This window comes from Papaver somniferum, chromosome 9 (assembly GCF_003573695.1).
Source record: "Papaver somniferum cultivar HN1 chromosome 9, ASM357369v1, whole genome shotgun sequence".
Classification (NCBI taxonomy): domain Eukaryota; kingdom Viridiplantae; phylum Streptophyta; class Magnoliopsida; order Ranunculales; family Papaveraceae; genus Papaver; species Papaver somniferum.
Genome location: NC_039366.1, coordinates 166,351,275 through 166,370,292, shown reverse-complemented (window position 1 = coordinate 166,370,292; position 19,018 = coordinate 166,351,275). Strand labels below are relative to the sequence as shown.

At 34.4% G+C, this 19,018-nt stretch overlaps 3 protein-coding genes across 3 annotated transcripts; 2 read left to right on the top strand and 1 right to left on the bottom strand.

Annotated features, from left to right (window-relative positions):
• Positions 1-4,119: 4,119 nt before the first annotated feature.
• LOC113307846 (putative mediator of RNA polymerase II transcription subunit 26) lies at positions 4,120-6,588 on the bottom strand. The gene is made up of 3 exons (XM_026556306.1): positions 6,389-6,588; positions 4,927-5,901; positions 4,120-4,545 (listed from the first exon to the last, which is right to left on the bottom strand). The coding sequence occupies exon 2, from the start codon at positions 5,553-5,555 to the stop codon at positions 4,941-4,943; it is 615 nt and encodes a 204-aa protein (XP_026412091.1). The 5' UTR covers positions 5,556-5,901; positions 6,389-6,588; the 3' UTR covers positions 4,120-4,545; positions 4,927-4,940.
• A 7,339-nt stretch (positions 6,589-13,927) lies between these two features.
• LOC113309068 (uncharacterized protein At2g29880-like) lies at positions 13,928-16,822 on the top strand. Its single transcript, XM_026557498.1, has 4 exons — positions 13,928-13,946; positions 14,852-14,905; positions 15,572-15,977; positions 16,081-16,822. The coding sequence occupies exons 2-4, from the start codon at positions 14,880-14,882 to the stop codon at positions 16,156-16,158; spliced, it is 510 nt and encodes a 169-aa protein (XP_026413283.1). The 5' UTR covers positions 13,928-13,946; positions 14,852-14,879; the 3' UTR covers positions 16,159-16,822.
• Positions 16,823-17,578: 756 nt separating this feature from the next.
• On the top strand, positions 17,579-18,390 carry LOC113310413 (the record flags this gene model as incomplete). The annotated part of the gene is made up of 2 exons (XM_026559079.1): positions 17,579-17,873; positions 18,257-18,390. Coding segments are annotated over exons 1-2 (429 nt in total), but the record flags the coding sequence as incomplete, so codon positions are not given.
• Positions 18,391-19,018: the final 628 nt, after the last annotated feature.

Below are 19,018 nucleotides of genomic sequence, written 5' to 3'. Positions count from 1 at the left end.
AACTTATGTTAGGCTGTTTCTGATAATACTCCTTATATAGATAGCAACTTTTCTAGCTTCTCCTAGTTTTTTTTTTCTTTTTTGGAGTTTTCAGTTTTTTAGTTTACACACAATTGTTCAGTTCTGCATCTTGCAGAAGCCTTAAATTCTGTTACCTCTAAATTCTATCTTCTTACGTTTTATATAAGCCTTAACTTTTCTTACTTCTGAATTTGCTCAACAGAGCGTTTGTTGCTGTCAATGCAACATGCGTGCCGACGTAGAAGAAGCAAAGTAAAGATAAATGTCTTACAAATTTACAATCATAAGAGTGAAAGAATTGTTATCGTATTTGTTTTCTGTGTCAGTGTCAGTGTTAAGAAACACAACTGAGCATGGGGAAAAATATGAAGAAATCACTATATAAACCTGGAATGTGCTCTATAACATCTTTTTACACACCTATGAGATAAGAATATAATCTAAGCACCCTTTTTGGCGTTCCATGGCTTGATCACAGCCACAATTATGATAACCATGATTAAACATCCATTTTCAAGAATTTCTTTGAAGCTTCTTTGCTTTCTGGAGAGCAGTATTTCCAGATTGAACATGGCCCACTAACCATATTGAAAACAAGTGTAAGAACAATTGAAAAGAAGTATAAGAACAAATTTGTTGTTTTTACATGTCTGTGTTGCTTAAACCCCATCCTTACTGGCGTTCAACATTTATATACCTGTGATTCTATGTTGTCCAGCATGTTACCTTGCTTCAGCTATTCATTGCAAATATTTGGATGACCAATATGTATGAGATGATAGAACCGATTGTAACTATGTTATGTGTCTTGGTATAACTAATCACAGTGCCTGAATTATGATTTGGTATGACTGGTCTTTCTTAATTGGTGTAACCGATCTTAAGTAATCACCATGAGATGGTATGATCGATATTTGTAATTGGTGTGACCGATCACAGAGTGTTGTGTAATCGATCCTTGTAATTGGTAACCGGTCCTGGTAACTGGTGTGACCGATCACAAGCAATACCATGGGAATTTGGAAACGATCCTGGTAACTGATGTAACCGGTCCTAGTAACTTGTGTGACTGATCACAAGTATTTCCATATTAAGGTATAACTGATCCCAGTGATTGGTAGAACTGATTGAACCTATGTATCTGATTTGATATTTGATCAATCACATAGTTATCTTGGATGTAGTTGCATCTTTTCAGATGACTACACCTTAGTAGATCTAACTATTATAAAACTATTAACATTCAAGATTCGAAGATAAGCAAGATATAAAGAACATGAAGTAAAGATGAACACAAGCATATAACGTGGTTCGTCCATTGAGACCTACATCCACGGGAAAGAGCTTAGTTGGACTTAGTTTTGAAACCATGGTTTCTGCTCTGCTTCTAATAATGAATTTCTTTGCAAGAGGATTAACTTGTATCCATACAATGGAGCAAGTTACTTCCACTGTAGAGAAAATAAGATGCAAGTTTTCCGAGTTGAATTCTTATAAGAAGATCTGGAACAATTATCTTCACCTTCACTTTTTAGCAATTTCTGGAAGATTGTAACAAATGGTGTCCCGGGCCAGGATAAAGAGGAGGGTCGTGATAGGTGTGGCGAGCCAACGATAGACCATTGGTCAAAAAACAACCATTCTCAATAGGTTTCATTTCTAGCCTTCCCCAACTTGTTTGGGACTTAAAGGCTTGGTTGTTGTTGTTGTAAGAAATGGTGTGCGAATGATGGGATCCTAAAGAAAAAAGGGGTTAAAACGGTTTATAGATGCTATATTTGTGGTCAGGATCAAGATACTGTGGAATTGTAACTTCAATCAAATTATTTGGAGCTGGCTTGGAGGTATTTTTCTTTTATCAATCCTTCATTATTCTCTAATGTGCTTGGAATGCCATATCCTAAGAGTACAGTAGAAATTTGGTTAGTTGCTGCTTTTTGTGCTATGGTTGAGCTGTGGTTGTTGAGACATAGGGTTCAATTATAAGGATATGGTCCTAATAATGTAGAGAAATTTAAGAAAAGAGTACTTCAGCTAACTTGTGATTGTTGATTTAGACTCGAAGGTGAAAGATGGAACTCAGTTTATGATTCTAAGTTTCTTTAACATATCTTGTCATAGAGTTAGAGCTTCAAGGATTTTAGAAATTTTCTTCTACCTGAAGGCTGAGGAGGATTTCCTTCTTTTTTGTTGTGTGGTGGTGTCCTGAGTTGGCTGGCTATGGGTTCAGAGGCAAACAAGAGGCATCACATAATCTGGTGGAATTGGCATCGCTTCAGATTATATTGCTGAGTTTTTAGCAATCATCAGATGCTTGGAATGGGCAATTTAAAACCAGAAGTTTAAAGTAGTTTTACAGTTTGACTCAAAAGTCGGTTGTTACACATAGTTTTATAGTGAACCATAAATTCCTTGGTGCTTCACCGTATAGTTGACAAGGAGTAATAAGTTTGTTACTCTCAATCCAAGGCATGCCAGTAAAGAAGTGAACTTCTCTGCGGATCGACTTGCTGTGTACATTTGTATAGAGGGTATTTTGTATACTTTGATTTTATAACCAGTCTTGAATTTCCCTTCTGGTTCTTATTTCAGATTTACATGAGCAATTTCTTTCTTTTGGTGATTGAGATAAACTTGATCCATAGTTTGTTGTTTGTATGGTACATCAATTGTACTGATTTCTGGTTGTCGAACAAACATCTGAACTGATTGAAAAGAGTTTATATTGAACACCATACTTTTGTGTGTTAATTGTTGAATTGAGTGCATTCTCAGCGCTACATCGCCATCGCCTTTGACAGCTGGTCTGACGTGGCAGGCTAATGTGGCAGAGAGATGTGTCCTTCTCTTATCCACGTAACCAAATGGAGAATATCAAAAAATCTCAGTTGGGTTTATCCAAAGACTGGTCTAACATAATTCAGAAAACTGATTAAAAGGGATTCAGTTGCTGCCTCATTGTCTTCGCATCCCATCTGAGAAATCAAAAATACTGGTACAAAGCCCTTAAATTTTGTTGAAATTTACTCACCAATCATCTAATTACATAACAGCTCAATTCAAGATCTAATTACCAGTCAGGAGTTCCACTTTCAAACATTTCTACATGACAAACACTTTATCAAGATAAATCCGTGCACACATCCTTCAGTGGATGAAAAACAGTGTAAACTCCGTGCAGACATACTTAAGGCTAGTTTGGTATTGCTGCGGATTTTAGAAAAGCGCTTTTCTGTTGTGTTGTGCCGTGCGTTGTTGTGTTGTGCTGTGGAAATAAATCGGCATGACGTTTGGTAAACTATAATTTAAAAAGCACTGTGCAATTAACAAACTGTAAATTCTGTTTGGTAAACTGGTATTTAAAAGTGTTGGTGATGTAGTTAATGACGAAAATAGACATATTTCAAAAATTAGTTTAAAATACAATTTTATAACAATAAATTATATTTCTAATTTTAATATATTTTATAAAATATAAGTAATATTTATTTTATTATCTTTTTTATTTTTTTATTATTTAATAAAAAAAATTAAATTATGGTTTGCTTAGAAAATATTATTATTTTAATATTTATTAAAAAAAATATTATTTTTATTTTAATTATTATTGTATTCTTTTTATTTATTCATTTTATTTATTGTATTTATTTGAATAAAAAATACAAAAAATAGAGAAATAAAATTAAAGTTAGAAATATAATATTAAATGTACAATATTTGAGGGTAAAATTTGTCTTTATAATAAATTAACAAGGTTAAAATAGAGAATCAATTAAACCGAATTATGTGGATCCACAACTTCTGCTTTTCCAGCTTTTAAAAGCTAGTGCTGAGTAGCTTTTAAAAGCAGGCCTAAAATGGAAGTGCTTCTCTCCAAAAGCACTTTGAAAAAAATTTATCAAACACAATTTTTGGTAAAAGTTTGTTACAAGTTTGTTACAAAGTGCTTTTGGTTGAAAAAATCAATCCCAAAACGGGGCTTTAAGTGGATGAAAAAAAGTGTATTAAGCAGTAACAGTGTTGGCATGCAAGGCAAAAAATGTTCTATGTATTTAGATACTAAACATCATCTGCATACAGCCAGAAAGAATACACAACTCAATAGAATACACAACTCAAAAGAAATGGTCTCAAAACTTGTCTATATTGGCTAAAACGTGGACTTACAAAAACTTGGGATAATATCATCCAGATCTTAAACAAAATAAAAAGATTGAGCAGATTCCATCAAAAAGTGTTACGCTATGCACCAACCATGATTCAAAAAAAAAAAAAATTCACATGCATGGCAAATGATGCTCTATGTATTTAAATTTGTCTAATTAGCAGGTACCAAATGTCACCCACAGTAATGCTCAACTCCCACAAAATAGAATCAGTGATCTTAACAGTCAATGAAATAGTAGCAAAGGTTTCTGTGTAGGCCAAGACGACTTGCAAAACCTCAAAAAAGCAGGCATCTAAAAGCAGATCTAAATGCACTTCCCAGTCTCCTTTGTGCTGCTCTGCGGGGAACAGAATTTTCTGCACCAAATTTAATACAGGTGTTAGTCATTACAGACCAAATATCTGTCTTTAATCAGCAATAAAATAAAAATGAAAATATCATGGCAACATAAATAATGCAGCAACCAAAAACAATTACAGCCAACACTCGGGAACAAAATTAGTACTTCACAAGAACTGGGACATGATTGAAAGATTTTGAGTTTTGAGTGGTTACGTGGAATGGACTAGAAAATGTGAAATGCAAATTTGACATTGGCCTAGTCGATATTCACTGGTTAAACGTGCTACTTATCATCATAAAATAATATAGGAAAAGACAACTGTTTAGAGCATAATAATCTAATGTAATCCGCATGGTCAAAAAGAATAAGCTAAGAAACTCATTGGGAATATTACCTCATCGAAACTTCTCATGACCTAATGATTGAATTTCGTATTGCCGAGAATCCCGATTTTGCTTCTTCCAAGCTCTCTTCAAACTTCTTTTTCGCCGCATTGAAGCTTTCGACAACATTCTTCTCAGCCAAATCAACTTTAAGTAATAAGGACTCCTTTGCTTTCACAGCTGCTTGTCGACTAGTAAGGTCTGGTTGTTTGGATGGCTGTCTTTCACCTCGCACACATCCAGATGCACTAGAAAAATTTGAAGGAGTATGTGCAGGTTTACTCGAAACAGGAACAGCAGTATTTGAAGCGACTGACCTATTTCTAGATGATGATGCACTTGTACGAGTTTCTTGTTGATTGGTAAGATTTGGTTGTTTTGGTGGCTGTCTTCCACCTCGGACATATCCAGATGTCCTTACTAAATTTGAAGGAGTGGCTGCAGGTTTCCTCGGAACAGGAAGAGTAGAACTTGAAGCAACCGACTTATTTGCAGATGATAACTTCTTCGTCTTAGGATGAGTAGAACTCGACTTGGGAAGTGAAGATGATGTGCATAACTTTTTACTCTTAGGAAGAAGTGCAGAGGCCGAAGAAACAATAGAGGAAGAGGGAACCGTGGATGTTGTTTCCCTCCACATCAAACCAAAAACAATAGGATCTGCCTCCACATCATAACAGCTCCCATTGTACGGAGAAGACACACAATACCATTGCTCAGCAGATAAATCATCTGTCCTCCTGGGGTCCACTAGTCTCCATTTGTTACATGTGTCACATTGAACACCTATGGGATCCAATACAGGCTCCTCCTCTACAAGAGGCTCCCCTACCAAAGGCTGCACCTCCTCAGTACCCGACACAGGAATCTCAACCAAATTCTCATTAACAGTAGACTCTACCACAGGTTGTACTACTTCAACTTCATCATTTGACAAACCGTCTGTTGCAGGAATATTTAAAATCAGGAATATTCTTTCGATTGCTCTGCACCCAATTTTAATAAAGAAATCAGTCAGCATAGGACAAAACAATAACTATAGTCACAAACAGAATAAGAACTCGTGCCCTAAATATAACATACAGAGATAAATGTGGGCAAAGTATTCAAACTCAACATCAAAATTAAATTCACGAATCTGATGGATTAATTCAGCAGTAGAATTACAAAATCCCTCTTAGACAACATGTATGGCTCTCTGATTCTCTTAAGTTTTAAAACATAAAATTGCTTGCACCGATTTAAAAAACCGATATTCTCTTTATCAATTATATCGGAATCTTAGACAACAATTTCATTTAATCAAGATACTACATCTACCTAAAAGAACGGATGACAAACGTATCAGACTCTTATATTACAATTTCATTTGGACAAGCTTCTAAAGAAAGCAAACAGATACAAAAACCTACAAAATTTACTCGGTGAACTACGATTTCTACTACTAATGCACTAAAAAACCAAATTAATTACCTGAGAAGAACTCATGGCGTTAGGGTTTTCGATCACTTGCTGCTGTTAGTCTTCGGTTTTCTCCGTTTTCTGTTGAAGTTTTTACTCAAATTGGATCACTGAGAGTATCAGTTTCCTTTCTTGTAGGAGGAGTTTCCTTTCTTGGAGAGGGTTTCAGGAGTACGAGTTTCCTTGGAATAGGAGTTTCTTTTCAGGAAAAGATTTTGCTCTCGCAGTGAGAGCATTTGTTGAACTAGCAGATGTATAGCCGCAGGATTCAATGAGATGCGATGTCATCTAACTGAGAGTTAACCCTGTTAATTCACCGAATACTTGGTCAAAATAAAAATTAAAATCCCTTCTTTTGCTTTCATCACTTCATTCGTGTAGTGGAAAGCTTAAGCATGTTGATCCTTTACCTACGTTCTTGCTTATGATATGCAATACGGGGTTTGATTTTCATTTTCAAGATTAATCAATCAACCTAATAAATTATAGGTATCATCAAGACGGATCATCAATTAGACAAAATGTATCAAACATAAGATAAAGAAGACAGCAGAATTAAAGTGGTTCGGCTCTAACGCCTACGTCCACTGAGAAAACCCCGGAGGGTGAATAACATTATTGATCTCCAGAGATTGATCATTCTGGCATAGATTTTACCCTTACAATGGTTCCTATTTATATAGGAAGATGGATAGACAGTAAACTCTGTAAACCTAAAGATATGCAACAACTCTAGATATTTGACTAGGACTTTCAAGCTAGAATACAAGACTAAATCTTTCGCATATCTTGTAATATCCCCCCCCCTCTCAAGTTGGACACGGAGTGTACAACTTGAAAAATATCTCGACTCACAGCTAAACATTGTAACTTCAACTCTGATTATCACTGCTGCATTTTGATCTTCGATCAAAGGCCACCATTCTTCAATTGATGGCTAATTTTCATAAGCAAGTAAAAGAAACACCAATAATGCACTTTTTTTTTTACATTCTTTTGCAGTAGAAATGGCAGTATACAATAGAAACTGGAAACATTTTCGGGTTAACTGTGAGATAACTATCAAAATTATAAAACATCAATGATGATGAGATGTAAAACTAAAAAAAAATGAGTTTGATGAAAAGAAATAACAGATCAAACCAAATCTGTTTGACAACTCATGTAGTGAGTATTGATGAATAATAGGTTTGCACCAAGGTTTGTGAGGAAGATTGATTGCCCCCTGGAAATGGAGAAATCTCAAGTCAAACTTGTTTAACCGATTAACAAGACATGATTGGAGAGGCAAGCTCATGGAGATATTTGATCATCCATGGAATATTACACACTTCTTCACTGTTATTGTTTGAGAACAGAAAGACCTGTGCAGAAGCATCTTTCATAAAAATTGATAAAGATGCTTAACAACGTAAAGACAATGGTAAAATTATTTTGAATGGGTAAACCCAGATTTTGATACTCCTTGGAATGGAAGATCTGAACGTCCAAATTATATTTGGAGAATGGAATGATATAAAATCCTTTCCAAATATCGATCATCAGTAGATAATAATCGATGTGAAAAATAAAAGCACCAAAACAAGGCAGTGCGCGGATGATAATAAAGTTGATTCTATTGTACTCATTCCAATAGTATTAGATGGATTTCAAATCAAGGTCGAGAAAAAATAGTTCTTATTACGCTTGAAAAATAGTATAAGAACAGAACACCTTGATCAGGATGATTTTGGCAGAAAATACGCCTTTAAAGCTAAGTGCTTTAACTCGCAAATAATTCTCTGCAATGACCATTGGTGAGTTTCATGCTATGATAGATCTTGCGGTGGATTTATCAACAAGACTACTAACAACACACAACCAAAGAAGATATGAGAATATTGGTTGGACTAAGAAGTATTCCACCATTGTTTCTAGAGATATTTTGAGGAAAGAAAATCATATCAAAAAATACTTCACCGAAACGATTGAAAGTGAGACATACTTCCAGAGATGTTGAATATTTGATCGACTGAAATGACGAGGACTACAACATATGGGATAATTAATGAGGATTACTCATCTCATGAGGATATGAATCCAAGAACGGAATATGCAGATTTTTCGTGGATCTTGCCGTGACCAATGGCAAGTAAAAAAAAGGAAACAAAAATATTGCTTTCTTATGTGAAACAGCTAGAAGATAATAATTGTCCATAACTGTCGACGGAGAAACGGGTCTTTGATGAATAGTGAGTAATGATGCAACATCTTTGCTACATAAAAAAAATTGACAAGAGAATTCGCTACAAGCAAAATATATATGATAAGGGATATGTCTGCATCAAATCGATGAAGAATCATAAAAGGATTAACCTTGTTAAGGACAATAGTTGAGATAGTTGTGTGATGCAATTATGCAAATGAGATCTCAATACCTTGTAAAAAGTAAAAAACTTAATAAGGTACGAATATATGAAAACCCAAAACCATAAAAAAAAAATGATGATGTGAAGAGAGGCGTACTCAAGGTTTTATCTAACCTGAGACATTAGCTGTAATACCCGAAGAATGATACGCCTTAATGAGTTAGATAAAGACTGCTTTATCTATAACCATTGAAATGGCTAATAGATCCCAACTGATGGCGACTTTCATGCTATGAAAGGAGAGAATATATTCTCATAATTAAATAAATTCTAAATCCGAAAATTTTCGGAAAGAAATGATGATTAATATTTATTTAGGATATGAATTGAAAATATGGAAAATATTTTCTATTAAATCGATTACCAGACTTTGGCAAAAAAAAATCCGAAAAATGGAGATATTTTCGGGATTGACTTGAAAATATGGAAATCTTCTCGGCAAAGATGAACCAAGAAGCTACTTCTATGTGTACGGCAAAGACTCAAAAGCTTTATCTTTACAGAATTATGTGTACATCATGTAGACTTGGACTTGAAATCATACATACAGTAAGACAACATCAAAAGAACTAGATGAAGATAGTAATAGAACCCACGAATCTTATATGCAAAGTCATGAATACTATCGATGCTTTACTGTAGATGGCTTGAGAAAAGAATAAAACGCATGCACTTGCTCTTCTATCAACAGTGACACACTTTAATGAGCATACGAAGGTATTGCACATGATGAGGTTGAAAGAAAAAAGGTATTCCATGAGTTTATAAGCCTACTGTTGACATGGAGGAAACCTATATATGTAAAAGGTGTTCCATGGAAATTAAAGGCATAAAAACAACGAGTTTGGAGGAGTTATTTGATGAAAACTAATCCGAACAAAATTGATAAAAATCACAAAAAAATTTGGAAGCCGAAGCAATATGAGCGGATCTCCCCGCTCTGATACCATAAACTCTGTAAACCTAAAGATAAGCAACAACTCTAGATATTTGACTAGGACTTTCAAGCTAGAATACAAGACTATCAGACTAAATCTTTCGCATATCTTGTAATATTCCAACACAACCCGTGATCAATAATAACTATGATTAATTTTCTGAAGATTATATGTTAATCTAGGTTTGTAGTTTGAATCAGTACCTTCCAGTTCTAGAAGACCATATACATATTCACCTTAAATTAATTTTTTTCTCAACTCTAGCTCTTCAATGAAGATATAGGTATACCAAACAAGAACAACATTCAATTATTCATCATTTCATCTCAGCCTTGATTTGTAAAGGTCTCAGTGAAAACATGCGGTGATCATCATCTCATCTGACATCTTCATCGTCGACATCATAGACATCCATGGTTATTATGATCACCATTAACAGAACATCAACACCGTTAGCTACAAAATCATCACCATTAACAATACCATCAAGCTTTCTGTCCTCATTCTCATTGGAGATTTCCTTATTGATAAAGTAATATTCAAGGCTCCAAAAAAATAAATAGAGATTAGTTCTCTCATGGATAAAACAAGGTTGGAGAACTATCACGTATTTGGAAAAAGAAGAAAACGAATATCTCGTTTAGCATACACGAATACAGGGGATAACGGGTTAATTGCTAGTTAGATGACATCATATCTTATTGAATCCAGCGGCTATGCATCTGCTAGTTCAACAAATGCTCTCGCACTGCGAGAGCAAATTTTTTTCCTTCTTTTCAGGACTCAGGAGTGAGACTGGATGTTCTATTCTTTAATATATAACTATTTTTTAGGGACCATGATTTTTTTGGGGGACCATGGTCTTATTAGGCCAACCTCCCTATACTTATAAGGGGTGTCCCACAGTTAGGTAAATACCCATTTATCCTTTACTTTAATTTAAATTAAAACTAACTTAATAATTATATAAATCTAATCATATACTCCTACATCTAATCTAAATGAATTTATTAACCAAAATCAAAATCAAATCAAAATCAAAAGAACAATCGGAAATTTTTGGTTTTGAAAAAAAGTTTATTCTCTTCTTTTTCTCTCTTTCCTTGACGTTCCTCATTCGATTGAAAAACCCATCAATCTTTTTAATTCGTTTTTGGATAGAAAAATTGAGTAGAAATCATCAAAATATGGTTTAAATGGATGTTAAAGTGGCATGTTCGGTTAGAAATAGTTTTAAAAAAAACTAGTTTTGTAACCGAACATTCTGAAACCAAGAACACGAAGAACATTTCGGTTATCACGAATTTAATTTTTCATAACCGAACTCCGAGTTCGGTTGGTTCGCAAAAAATCTAAAACTAGTTAGTAACCGAACTCTACCCATAATACAAAAAAAAAAATGTAACCGAACTGTGTTATTTTTCCTACTATGTTGAGTTATGATATAACCGAACTTTACCTACCTTGTTCGGTTGGTTCGCAAAAATTTCTAAAACTATCTAGTAACCGAACTCTACTTATATTCCAAAAAGAAATTTTTTTTCCAATGTAACCGAACTGTGTTATTTTGCCTACTATGTTGAGTTTCAATTTAACCGAACTTGTTCCACTATGTTCGGTTTGTTCGCAAAAAATCTTGACAAACCGAACTCTTCACTAATTGCATACATGTGGAGTTCGGTTAGATATGTTGTTGGGTTAAAGTTTGCGAACCAACCGAACATTACTCTGTAAGTCCTATAAACAAAGTTCGGTAACCTACGTGTATGGAAAAGGTAACCGAACAACTAAAAACCTCCATTAAAGAACGAGTTCGGTAACCTGTGTATATGGAAAAGGTAACCGAACTACACTTTCATATGAGTTCGTTAACCTGTTCTTCACATAAGGTAACCGAACAAGCCCAATCTACCCTAAAAATTTACAGTTTTTTGAAAATTTGGAGCAATTCAACCAACATTATCTAAGTTTGAAACATACCTGGATACCCAAATACTCTTCCTTCGGTTGTGGTAGGTAAAATCCTTTGTTTTTCATGTTTTCCTTCTTCATCTTCTCTAACTTTACTCTCTCAATAATTCTGCTTCTTTTAAGAAAAAAACCTGATTTTTTAATCTCATTAATTATCTTTAACTTAATCATTTTACTAATCACTATGCTAACTATTATTAACACTAACTAATCATTACCAAAAAATTAATTAAGAACGTAATTTAGGTATTAATATAAATATCTAGATAAGGGGTGATCTAGATTTACTTCTAATGTCTTTATCCAAAATAAAATCATGGTCCCAAAAAACCGTTCTTAATATATACGCAAAAACTAGAATAGCAAATGGCCCAATGGCCACCAAGCCCAACAAAGGCTACATCGGCTAAATAGAATAGACGCCCATCTCGTTTATCTTATTTTCCTAGCCTGCCCAATTTATTTGGGCTGTCAATGTAAAAAAAAAACTTCTTTATTTTTAAAAAGTATATTTAACTTGATAATAGACTATGGCAGTATGCCTAAAATAAGATAAAAAAAACAAAAAAAACATACTTCCTCTGTCCTAAAATTTCTGTCCTCTATTCTATTTTCGTCTGTCCTAAAATACTGTCCAGTTTCTGTTTATAGTCATATTTTTTAGTCAAACTCTCAAATATATCCTTTAAATTTTTATAATTATAAAATTATTTTAAATATCACCAATCTAAATATTAAATGATATCTTCCTCAATATAAAACAAATCTACTATATCAATTCACAAAGATTTTTATTTTTATCTTCTGTTTAAACATTTCTATAAATATTATAATTACCAATGTATATTTCTTACATACTCCATATACTCCTTTAAATTTTATTAATAATATATATCATTCAGTGGGGATAGTTTTGTAAACTCTTCCGGTCTCCTTAATATCTTGACTTAGTCAATACGGAGTAATAATTTAGGACGGAGGGAGTAGCGTTGTGCTCATGTTTGAAACACTATGGTCACAGTCTTGATGAACACTTGAATAGATATAACCCTAAATTTCATGGTTAGGAGAAATTGCAATATCTATTTGATGAACCAGAAAAAAAATCGAAAAAAACCCAACAAAAAACAAAAACAAATATCCCATATCTAAGCTTTAATTATGAACAAAACGCCTAGTTTATCATTTATAAAATAAGATGGCAAATGATCGACAAGTAAATCAAACAACAAGTAAAGAAAAAAAAATCAAATAGATTACATAAGAAGAAAAAAAAAAACTTTTTTATTTTATACAAAAAAGATCATTTTTTAAAAGCTCATTTCTAATCTTCATTTGATTAACTGAGAATTCTACATCTAGATTTAAGATTACGAGAAACTGAAAATTCTACATTTAGATCTTAATAGAAACAAAGACATAAGGGGAGAGAATCAATGTTTGTTCTAGATCTAGAAGTAGGTACTCCCGTTTGAACCTAACCAGAGAAGAGGAGGGAAGAGTCGGAAGACCACCTAGGGTTTGGTTTGTTTCTCACTGTCAAGAAAAAAGCTCTTATATATATTTCTATTATGCGAGACATTCAAGGCCGATATACCGCCACCGCGTGCTTAAGGTGGATATTTAGTGATGGCCACATGTATCTTTGACCAGTAGCTTTTCACCCAGCGATTAGAAAAGCCCCCACCGAACCCAGGGCCGCATTGAACTAGTCACATGGCCAAAACTAATGATTTGCCCATCATTCACGAATCTTTCCGAATTGATCACACCCGCCTGATGGACAGGGATGCACCCTGGATTTTTCAATGGGTAGGACTAAAATGTCAATGATTTTCAAGACCTGTACCAAAAAAAAAAAAATTAGAAGAAAACACGTAATTAGTGACTAATCTAATCCATATATAGAACTCGGTGCTAGTCCTCGAGGGAGTTGGGGGAGTTGGGTTTTTACTCGTTAGTCGTGGGGAGTTCGGAAGAGTCTCTCAAAATCCCCCGAGTCGTGGGAGAGTTTAGAAGAGTCTCCCGAACTCCCTAAAAAACACCCGTTAGTCGTGGGGGAGTTTGACGAAAATCCTTGAACTCCCTGTTAGTGGTAAAACCCTAGAAAACTAGAGAGTTGGCTGTTTTGGGGAGCTGGGGGGAGTTCATGGTGTAAAATTGCCTCACTACAAATCTCTCCAAAAAGTAGAGATTTGGAAGGAAGTTTGGTCAGAGAAAAATAGGAGAAGGAGAAAACGCTTCAGCTTTCAGGTATTCTTTTTTTTTCTTCTTCTTCTTCTTTAATCGCCCTGATGGTTTGTTTTGATTGTTTATTCATATCAGTTTTTGGGATTTATCCGTAAAAGTGAAAACCCTGTTCTTCACAGTCAAAAACCCTGTTGTTCTTCACATATTTTTATTAGGGTCTCAATCATCACCAACATCAATCAGAAAAAGAAAAAAAAAATTGTTTGAAAAGTTTATTTATCTTTAATCTGGGTATGTTGTCTTGATTATGTTGATACTACTGTGTTGAGTATGTTACATTTTTTTTTCTCTTTTGTGGAATTGATTTTAACCTGATGAGTATGATATTGCTCCTGATGCTGTTTATTAGAGTAAGAAAACCCATCATCATACATCTTAACATTGGAAAAAAATCTACACAAAAGATCAACACAATCTTTTACCTCTATAGTATGGACGGACCCAGGAACAAGTACACGTTGTTGTCTAGCTCTAGCATTCCACCAAGTGTGTAATGTTTTTAGTCGAAAATAGAAATGTGCTAACCGTGCTCAGGTCTTCCCCCTTCGCAAGTAACTTGCATTCCGACTCTTACACAGGTCACATTTAGTATCGAGAATTAGGCATAACTTCTGCAGCATTGAGTTAACACGCCTCATTTCTGTTTGTGACATAATAAAAGAATAAGTTCGATCTCACAAGCACTTTAGGTATTAACACTTACCAGGACTTGTCTGATATTATCTACTGTTAGCTGTTTATACTGATGGGAGTCTTAACTATTATGCTAAAAATTTGTACCCTGTTGCTGTTAAATATTTGTCATTCTTCTGTTGTTGGATAACCACAAAATGGATCGATAGAAACTTGTGTATGTACATAATTTGACAGTATAAAATTTAGGATTTAATAAACAATCTCTTTTACAGGAATGCTCTCTGTAGGTTGCCATGAGCAATGATGATTTTGATATGTGCAACAGAGTGAGTAATGTAGAATTAGGCATACTTCTGGTCTTGTCACATGCCCCTTCACCAACTACACTGTGATTTACTACTGGTTAATCTTCTGGTCTTGTCACATGCCCTAACTAATACTGTACAATACATTTGCTTTGCTTTGGTTTCATAATTTGTTGGAGACTTGGAGTATAAATTGTTGTGATGGGTATCGTGTGCTGGTCACATGACTGACTATAAAGAAGCAAAAGTCTAGCAGTCAGTACCTTATGTTTTGAGGTTCATGACTGTCTTGTTACAGCCACAAAATGTCATTCTAGGTCCGAAATTGTCCTGGTGATCCTCATAATGCATTCTTATTCTTGCGTGTTCCATTTTTAGTGCTCAGATGAAGATTCAGCTCCGTTTTTAGCTTTCTTGTTTTACCATTCACATTAACTTACATCTACCTATCCTTGACATTAATTCTGGTTTATGAAAAATGATGCGACAGTAAATAAATATGAGATTAATTTTTCCCTATGATATCCTCTGTTTCACTCTGTACAGAGCTTTGGTTCTTTAACAGAGGTTTTTTGTTGCTTTTTTGTTTGGATCTGTGTTTGAGTTTTCAGTTTTTACTTTCTTTCTTGCTTTGTTAAGTTCTAGTCTTAGTATAAGTACTAATATAGCTAACTTGTTACACCATAGAATTGACAGTTCTAGCTCTAGCCAACCTTCTGAAAACAACAAGAAGAAAAAGAATGTTAGGAAGAATAAGAATACGGAAACGGATACAGATACGAATTACAAACAATGGACAGCACGAGAGACTGGGAAACTATTGGAACTGCTAGTAGAAGTTACACTTGATAAGAAGAAAGACACTAATGGATGTTTTACTAAGAGACTAGTGGTAGAAAAGATACTTCCAAAACTTAACCAAGCATGTAATTGTGACAAATCTTATGAGAACTTTAAAGGGAAATATAGATGGTTCAAGAAAAGATTTGGTGAATACCAGGATTTGTTTAAATCTTGTATTTCTGGATTCGGTTGGGATGACGGTAACAAGATGATTACTGGATCCGACGAGATGTGGAACAATTACTTTGAGGTATGTATGTGTTATTTGCCGACAACTGAGTTTGATTTTTTTTCTTCTAATTTATGCAGAGTTCTAATTCATGCTTTATCCTCTCTCTTTTTTGTGTTAACAGAGTCATACAAAGCAAACTCACCTAAGGGAGGAAAATGGTAGAGACTATGGTGACTTGCTTATTGTTTTTTGGGAATAAATGTGCATCTGAAAAAGTTACAGTTGATCTTACCCATGAGGGTACAAGTGCTAGAACACGTAATGAGGAAGATGAAGAAGATGAACAAGATGATTACTTAGATGTTGATGATACTCAACGAGAGCAATATGATAGAGCTTTTAACGTATTATATGTGGGATATTTCTCAGAGGAAAATGATGAACAAGGTAAAGATGAAACTCAAGATATGAACACACAGAAAATTCCTGTCAGAAAAGCGGTACCAAGGAAAAGACCAAGGTGTGATATTAGTGACTCTTCTACATCAACTACTCCTACTGAGCAGTCTGATTACCTACAGAAATTGATTGCCAACAGTTCATCGATTGCTTCTTCTATTGAGTCAATGCATGCTCTTATTGCGAAAGAGAAAGAAGATCGCAAAATTGGAAAGGAAATGCGCAGACTTGATAAGGATAAGAAAGATAACGAAGTATGGGATCTTTTTTATGGCATGAATGAAATTTCTTTGGAAGATAAGCTGAAAGTAATTGAAATGTTGGAAAACAATCACAAGAAGAACTTATTCATACGTTTTACTCCTGAAGAGAGAAAGTTGTGGATTGGTTCAAAGTTAAAAGCATAAACCTGTCATCTTTGCAAGTTTCTGTTAGGCGTAATGGGATTTTAGAGTTACAACATTTGGTCGTTTTGCTTCGTAACTATTAGTATTTAATTTTTATTTTCTCCTAGTTGAGACTTTATGGTTATGGATTGATCGCTACTTATTGTTATGGATTGACATCTTTATGGTTATTATGATATTGAATTTATGAACTTTATATTCTATATGCTTATTTTCTATACACATATACATTTTTTATTTTGAGATAATGATGATTCTACTAAAAAAAAAAAACTTTTATCATCTTTTTAGGTGAACATGTCTGATTTGGATTTATCTACTGATAGTGAAGATCAAGCCTTCGATACAGAAGAAGAAAACAGTAATGATGAAGAGGTAAGCAGCAATAATGAATTTGAACTATCCATATTTTTGAATATACTTTCAGCAGTGCATTCATGGTTGATGGATATAATTAAGCAATTGCAATACATGCAAAGTCAGTGTATTTAAAGACCAATGAGACGCCCGGTTACTTTATTTGGGTATAACTATATAAGGAGAGTTTTGCGTGAAGACCCAGAAGACTTTCGACGAAGTTATAGGATGTACCTTGATATTTTTTTAAAACTATGTTGTATCATTCGAGAAACTACATCATTACGTGATACAAGATGTGTTTCTATTGAAGAAATGCTTGGTACATTTTTACTCATTGTTGGCCAAAGTTCACGATATTGCAGAATACGTGACACATTTGGTCGCTCTCGGTGGACAGTTAGTAAAAACTTCAATAGGATGTTGCGAGCTTTAAATGCTATAGCCCCGAAGATGATGGCTAAGCCAACAAGTGCAACTCCAACTAAAATTCGAGAGAGTACACGATTTTACCCTTACTTTAAGGATTGTATTGGAGCTATGGACAGTACACATATTCCAGCAATGGTGATGAAAAAAGATGCAACCATTTACCGGAATCGACATGGAATTACATCTCAAAATGTGTTAGCGGTTTGCAACTTCGACTTGGAGTTCATATACGTGCTCAGTGGATGGGAAGGGTCTGCTCATGATTCGAAAATACTTAACGACGGAATGACAAAAAGAAATGGACCGAAAATACCGCAAGGTAATTTTACTTTTATCTAATGTGAAGTATTGATTTTTTGGTTAAGTTATATTTGGGTTCTACTTGACGAAGTTTTATTTTTGTGTTTTATTCAGGTAAATATTACTTGGGGGATGGTGGGTTTGCAAACCGGCGATATTGTTTAACACCATTTCATGGCCAACGTTATCATTTGAAAGAATTTTCTGGTACGGATAATCATGCGAAAAAGGTTGAAGAATTATTTAACCTGCGTCATGCTTCTTTGAGGAATGTAGTTGAAAGATTGTTTGGTGTTTGTAAGTCTAGTTTCTTGATATTTAAGTCTCAACCTCCATTTCCGTATCAAGTGCAAGCGGTGATAGTGACAGCTTGTGCAGGCTTACACAACTTCTTGCGAAAAGAATTCCGTTCAGATGAGTTTCCAGTCGAGGAAGAGGAAGATAGCCATCCATCGATGCTTGTAAATGACGATGAAGTTTTGACACAACAAACTCAAGAACAACAACGTCAAGAAGCTAATGCATGGAGAAAGAGTATAGCGGATGATACGTGGAAAAATGTTCGTGAACAAAGGGAGTTAGAATTGTATGGAGACCGTTAAAATGAAGGGAAAAAAATTATCTCGTTGCGCAACAATAACATACTATTGATATAGACATAGGATCATTTTTATTTTATTTTTTCTTTTGATTAAAGATCATTTTTATTTGCAAATGAGGGTTTATTGTTTCTTAAAAGAGAATGAGTTAGGAGTGAACTCTCTCAAACTCCCCCAAACTCGCTCTAATAAACTCTCTCAAACTCCCTACACTCCCCCAAACTCCCTGAACTCAAAAACACCTAAATCTCTCAAACTCCCTACACTCTTTCAAACTCTCTCAAAATCCCCAAGATTTAAAATACACTCAACTCCACGAAACTCATTCGAGGACTAACCCCCTGTAAATAGATGCACATCCAAAGATAAAAGAAACAAAAATAATAGAAACTACGCTTACTACTGTAAATCTTTATAGATACACATAATCTTACTCCCTCCGTTCCTTTTTAATATGCTGGTTTCCTAAAATAAATGTTTCAAAAAAATAGGCTGGTTTCCTAATTTGGAAAGTCAAATGTTACTTTAGTTTTCATGGACCACTTTTCTCTTAATTTCTTTTGAT